We start from the raw sequence: 7096 nt of genomic DNA on the forward strand, positions 1-7096 counted from the left end.
TTAGCAAACAGAAGATACAGTGATAAAAAACAAAGAACAGAGTCTCTAGTCGAGTATCACAATACATGGCCAATATCACTGGTTTACTTATGTTCCAGTGAAGCTAGGTGTATTTGAAATTCTTCACATATTTATTGCTTATTTTGTACTTTTATTAAAAAGTGGACAAAATAAGATACAGTCACTGTCTTCAGGGAGCTTATAGTATAATTTACACAATAACGAGAACAATGAAAACAAAACTAGGTCTATATTGGTGACCAATATGGGGCTTGAATTCACAACCCTGAGATCAAACCAATTATCTTTTTACTTACAGTATCAAAGCATAAATTATTTTTCCTTCCATACACTAAAAATAAGTAAACATGGCTTCAAACTGCACCTATTATTAGATTTGTAAAAAAAAAAAAAAAAAAAAAAAAGGTAAAAAATAAAGTTGAGATGCTGAAAAAAATAAATAAAATAATTTATCTTTAACACTCATTAGAATTAGAATAAGAACCTAAACTGAAGCCTAGCTTCCTCCCAAGCAAACAACTGTGTATGAAAATACTATACTTTTACATTAAAAATGTGCTTATTCAGGGGTGCCTGGCTCACTCAGTTGGTAGAGCACGCAACTCTTGATCTTGGGGTTGTGCGTTAGAGCCCCACACTGGGCACAGAGATTACTTTAAAAAAAAATTGCTGGGGCGCCTGGGTGGCGCAGTCGGTTAAGCGTCCGACTTCAGCCAGGTCACGATCTCACGGTCCGTGAGTTCGAGCCCCGCGTCAGGCTCTGGGCTGATGGCTCGGAGCCTGGAGCCTGTTTCCGATTCTGTGTCTCCCTCTCTCTCTGCCCCTCCCCCGTTCATGCTCTGTCTCTCTCTGTCCCAAAAATAAATAAACGTTGAAAAAAAAAAAAATTAAAAAAAAATTGCTTATCCAACATAAAAAAATGAAAACAGTGTGGTGGGGTGCCTGGCTGACTCAGTCAGTAGAGCATGTGACTCTTGATCTCAGGGTTGTTGAGTTCAAATCCCACATTGGGTGTAGAGTTTACTTAAAAATAAAACCAGTGTGGTGGGATCAAGAGTAATTTCTTTGTACCTTAAAAATGATCTTTTTCAATGTCATTATGTTGTCTGTGCAATGATTAAAAATAGAGTTAATAAATAACTTACCCTTCGGTCAGCTGCTACAAGTCTAAATTCCTGTAGTAACTTGCCAAAAAAAGATCTCTGTGGTTTTCTAAAGAGATGAATTGTCCCCTTTAAAATAAACAAAAATAAACAAATCAGCATTTAAGCATGTAATCTTTTTCATATCCTGTGATACGATATAATAGTAACAACATTTACTGAACACTCAGTATGTGGCAATTATTCTAACCACTTTATAAGTATCTATTTAACTCTCACAATAATCCATGAGCTGGAAACAATTTTTAGTAAATTGTCCAAGGGGACATTGCTAACAACTGACTGAGCAGAAATTCAAACCCAGGCATTTTAGCACCAGACTATACTCTTTTATTTTTAAGTGGATTAAGTAATTTTGAACCAGAAAAGCAAACCATTTGCCAAACAGCTCTGCTGGAAATAAAATATTACATTTACCTAATCAAGAGGTTCTGTCTTAGGCAAAGTGTCTAGCATCCTGGCTAGCCTCTGTAGTCCTTGTTAGTTCACAGTATGGGTCCAGTAGAGAAAAGGCATGGCGATGGGGTTAGCAAGAGAAGAAATGTTAACTGGAGACTAGAATTTGTCACTCAAGTATAGGAAACCTTAGCATAAAGGAGAGTTTAAGCACATATGGGAAACTGTTTTATGATTAAAGCAGTATCCAACATCAGCAGGAGAAAATATAAGCTACTCAATACATGGTTTCTTGGAAAAATTAAGTTGGATCCTTACTATATTTCTTACTTTGATTTTTTATTCTGTTAAAACACAAAACTATTGAGTACTTGAAGAAATTTATGGATGTATAATTTCTTTTTTTTTTTTTTTTAATTTTTTTTTTTTTTAACATTTATTTATTTTTGAGACAGAGAGAGACAGAGCATGAACGGGGGAGGGTCAGAGAGAGGGAGACACAGAATCTGAAACAGGCTCCAGGCTCTGAGCTATCAGCACAGAGCCCGTGGATGTATAATTTCATCACTATCTTGGGAATATAATACCCTATGAAAAATAAAAACAAAGACAACTCTGGGAGGAAAGACAAACTGTGGAAAAAATAATTTTTAATTATTATTCCAAAAGCAAAGTACTGTTTCTAGGGATAAAACAAAAAGTCTTTCACAATTTTCAGTGGGTCATGTACAATAATTTGATTGCTAAGTGCCATGTACTTAAATATTTATTTGGATTTTAATTTTAGCAAAATGCTTTCCTAGATGGTAAGGCCATGATCACCATTAACAACCGTACTACATTTCTACCTCATTACCACTGGCTGCTTTGACTTAAACACTTAAACTCCACAGAAAGCAGTGGAACTGAATGTTAACAGATTTAAAGTGAGGAAAACTCAGATTCAACTCGAGCACAGGTATGATTTTCCCACAGTTAGCATCTGGGAACATCTCAGTAGTTATATAAAAAAAATATATATCCCATCCTTCAAAACTCAGACATGTCATTAGTTACATTAGGTTGAGACTCAGAAAAGGCAAAAAATAAGGTTGAGCCACTAGAAATCTGGCAAAAAAAAACCAGAATGTTGATAATCGTTGAGGCCAAGTGATGGCTACACGGGGGCCCATTATACTCTACTTTCCTATGTTTGAAAATTTCCATAATAAAAAAATTTTTAAGTGAAACAGACTTTAAAATATAAAAATAAAGCATTAGAACAAAGTGTTACTGATTTTGCTATCCGAATAAAGACCAGTGTGTGTGTAACTCTAAGGCTTTGCTAAGCTACTTCAGGTGAAAAGGAACAATATGCTACTTTCATTTGAAATGCTAATGAATGTTAGTGTTAATGAATATACCCTATTCTTAATGAGTTATATGTCAGTTATTTTGTCCCAAAAATAAATTCTGCTTAATACTGTTATCTTCTACCTTCATCCCACTTTAAATTATTTAAGTTACTTTAACTTAAGTTTTAGGTTGAGACAATAAAGTTTTTAAAAGGCAGAGGGCCATTTCTGATGCCATTCTGATATTAGCTAAAAGAGGTAAGAACCCACGAAAATCCTAAATTCATGTCACTTTTTCCAAAATTACATTGGCTGTCCACTGCTATCAAGATAAACTCCTAATTTTACAATCTGAAATTCAATGCTTTCAATGACCTAGCCTCAGTTTCTTTCCAGCTTTACCTCTTGCTTCAGGTAGGAAATCAACTCAAACTAAACTGGTGTACCCCTGTCTCATGATGGTTAACACTCTAGAATGAAAAGGCCAGACTTGTCTAACCCAAGCTCTAACAGCCCTGTAATACCTGGCAAGTTACTTGACCTCTGTTTCCTCGTTCAAATGAGAGTAATGAAAAGTAGATTCAGAGTGATGAAGTAAGGCACAAAGCACCGTTTCATGGGTGATTTTCTATATGAAGCCTTCCTAGATTATTCCAAACAATACTGTTTTTTATGCCACTTGCTTTGTAATGAACCAGAGGATAGCTTTCATCTTGTCATCTTGCACTGAAGTTAATTTTTTGGTAACTTCACTAATGACAAGGGCTATTATTTCCTTTACATTTTCTAAGCTAGCACTGTGCTTTGCATATAATACCTTAAATGCTACTATTTTCCTGTATTACTAATGTTTCAAGCATAAAAATTTAGTGCCATAGATATTTATTTGGTGTTTTATAAAACAGGTTTATATTGAAAAACCTCTTCTGGGCCAGGCACTGTTACAAGGCTCTGGGAATACCAGAGTGAATACAGAGGTCCTGCTCTCAAAGAGCTTACAGTCTAGGAAGTGAGAAAGACACCTGAATACACAATTTTAACAGTCTGTTAAGGGCCAGATGTTATTGGTAATTAGCACCAAGTTATCATGGGACCATGGAAGAAGTGCCTAACAGAATCTGGAGACAGGGCAGAAAGGCTCATGAGAAACTAAAGGACATGTAAGGATTACACTGATAATAATGAGTAGTGAGAGATCAATGATTTCCGCAGAAGAGCATGCACAAGTTAGGTGCAAAGGCCTAATCCTTAGAGCATGATCTGCAAGCTGTTCACTGTGACCGGAAAATGAATATAAGTATATGCAAAAAGAGGCTATAAAGAAGCTTGACAACAGGTTGGTATGCCGTGGCAAACAGGACTTTATCTTGAGGATTATGCGGCATGGTGAATGGAAGGATTTTAATCAAGTGAGCAAGGGAGTAGCATGGTCAAATTTTATAAACTTAATTCTGGCTACACAGTGGTGAGTATTTTGAAGAAAGGAGCTCGAAGGCTATTTGGTTAGATCCCCAAAAGTAAACTTTTACCCACTTTCTGTGTGTAAAAGAGGGATTACAGAAAATTTACAGAAAAAAAAAAGTATAAATAAAACATTTTATCGACCATACTTACTCAAGGAAAAAGACTTAGAGTAACAATGGCTTAGGCACACTGAAACGTGGTCCTTTTCTCCTCCGTAGTCTATCAGTAAGAAATCCATGAATTTTTTAGATAAAATGGTGCATACCTCTTTTGACGCTAAAGTTACAATCAATATATCTTTTGATAAAATTCGGAGAGCCATACACTTGATTTCTAAAGGCATAACGAGACTAATTTCTCTTACAAAACCCCTTTAGATTAAACATCACATCCCCCAAACCATAAGGTATACTGGAATCTACAAACGCCGGGGAAAAGTGCACCAAAGACGTTTTACCAACACCTGGACTTTCTCCAGTCACTGGCCTTTTGAAAGCTGCATCAGGCACTCCATAAAGCCAAGTTACACAGTGGGGAGTCAGTCTCAATACCCTATTCATATTAAGGCCAACAGTGTTGTCACTATAAGCCTCACTAAATAGGGTCGCTGTTGTTGGGGACTTGTTTTCACATCTTTTGCTGGGGTAGTCGCTGACGCCAGTGGAGACTTATTTCTATAGCAAGTAAATCTCGGCAGGGGAAAGTCAAACTTGCTAAGAATTGGAAACTCGGCCTCGAGCAGGGCTGGGATCCCGAGCGTCTAAGGAACGGGGTGAGGGAGCGAAGGGGGATCAGAACTCTAGGAGGAATGCTTCGGACGTCAGCCGCTTCTCCCCGGACGCCGGAGGACAACTTCGAGGACCCCCTCCTCTGGGCAGCTGAGGCATGTCAAGGCCGCTTCAGGTTGAGAAAAGATAAGAGGAATCACCTACGACAGAAGCCCTCACACCCCCAGCCAACTCACCATGATAAGGAGCAGCACAGCTCCCGCCGGAAGACGCCCTGGGAGCTAGTTTTTCCCTAGAGCGGAAGGGGTGGGGTATCAGAGGCCGATTGGCTGAGAGAGACGCGGGGGCGGAAGTGCGTGCATGGACCTCTTGTTCCCGCCCCCTCCTGGGTTGCCCCTGAGTTCTACAGAGGTGAAGGTAGAGGCTAGAGCGACCCTACCGAGGCTTAGGTGGAGTAGAGAGCTAAAGTCAAGGAGCCTTTGGCATTTATTTCTAATGCTGGCAAATTTTCACTTAGTGCTGAACATTTTTATGTTACGTGATTTAATTTTTTTGCAATACCTTGTGAAATAAATAGTATTCCCATTTGAGGAAGCCGGAAGAGTAAGAAGCTTGCCCAGAGGCGTACATCTGGGTCTCTGTAGTAGTTGAATTTGAACTCAGACTAATTACAGAATATCGTGTTCTATTTCCTAAAACACTAAATTGACATACAATTAATTTTATTACGGAAGTAATATTATAGAATACAGGAAATAAAATAGTTTGATAACGATTCAGTATCCAGCACATAAGTATCAGGAAATAGTCTTACGAAAATTATATGCTAGTAATAAGAAGGCACAAAACAAGTAGGGAGAAAACAATGTTTAATATATTGATAGTGTCATGTAAAAATAGAGTTATGAGGTGAGGTGGGGTAGAGCCTGAGTGGTACAATTGGTTGGGTATCTGACTCTGGATCTCATCTCAGGTCTTGATCTCCAGGTCATGGGTTCAGCCCTGGTTGAGCCGGCTTGAAACAAGGAAATTATTAATAGAGTCATGCTACAAAGTGTGATTGAGTAGCTCATTTATAGTAGTCAGAGAAAGGAAATAAAATTTGACTTCTGAAAGACAAAAGTCTTTCTGCGAAGATTATTCAAGGCAGGATAAAGAAGCCATGTGCCTGAGTCAAAAACAAGCAGGAGTGTTTCAAGAACCGAAAGACAGTATGTCTGGAGCTTTGTGCTTGAGGGGAAGAAATGAAGAGATCTAAATGGTAAATGGGTCAGATGAAGCAGGAATGTCTAACTTAGGGGTAAGAGGATTGTTGTTTTTTGCTTAAACAGGAAGCTGGTGGAGGATTTTAACAAGGGAGTGACCTTTACACTGTGATATGGAGACTGGACTGGAGGTGGATGTAAGAGCAAACATTTACTAAGCACTTATGTGGTAGGCACCATTCTAAGCGTTTAACATGTCTTAGCTCATTTAATCCTCATAACAGCCATTTGATACAGATACTATTTTAATCCCTGCTTGGAAAATTGTGTGCCAAGGTCACACACTTACTAACAAAGCTGGAATTCTGTAGGACACAACTTAGTTCTAAGCCTTACCTGTTGCTCTGTGCTAACTACTCCTGGACAAGATTAGAAGCAGGAAGACAGATTAGGACGTTATTGCTTCATTTACACAGAGCAAATCATTGATTTTTGACGTTTCTTTACAGTCTTTTTAAAAACAAAATTGGAATCAAACAGTACATATTGTACTGTTTTGTGTAAGGATGTATTCTGACTTTTCTTTCTCTTGTATCTTAATTTTCCCAGAATTTTGTATTACTGGCCTTAAAAAATTCAATTGTAGGCATGTGCCTTAACGTACATAATTCCTCAGTGATGAGTATAACAGGGTGTAAATGTAGCATAAAGAAACCTCTCAAGCTATTTTAAAAAAGAAGATATACTACAGGGAATTGGGTATAAAATCATAGGAAAGAACTATA

At 37.8% G+C, this 7096-nt stretch overlaps 1 protein-coding gene across 2 annotated transcripts in view; it reads right to left on the minus strand.

Annotated features, from left to right (window-relative positions):
* The window catches only part of SLC30A6 (solute carrier family 30 member 6), a 42510-nt gene extending 37093 nt beyond the window's left edge, over positions 1–5417 (minus strand). For both annotated transcript variants that reach the window (XM_049652338.1, XM_049652337.1), the window contains exons 1-2: positions 5343–5417; positions 1167–1253 (exon numbers count right to left, since the gene is read on the minus strand). In XM_049652338.1, coding sequence (XP_049508295.1) covers positions 1167–1253; positions 5343–5345 — 90 coding nt within the window. In that variant the 5' untranslated portion in view covers positions 5346–5417. The remainder of the gene's footprint in view (positions 1–1166; positions 1254–5342) is intronic.
* Positions 5418–7096: the final 1679 nt, after the last annotated feature.

The sequence above is a fragment of the Panthera uncia genome, assembly GCF_023721935.1.
Source record: "Panthera uncia isolate 11264 chromosome A3 unlocalized genomic scaffold, Puncia_PCG_1.0 HiC_scaffold_12, whole genome shotgun sequence".
In the NCBI taxonomy this organism is placed as follows: Eukaryota; Metazoa; Chordata; class Mammalia; order Carnivora; family Felidae; genus Panthera; species Panthera uncia.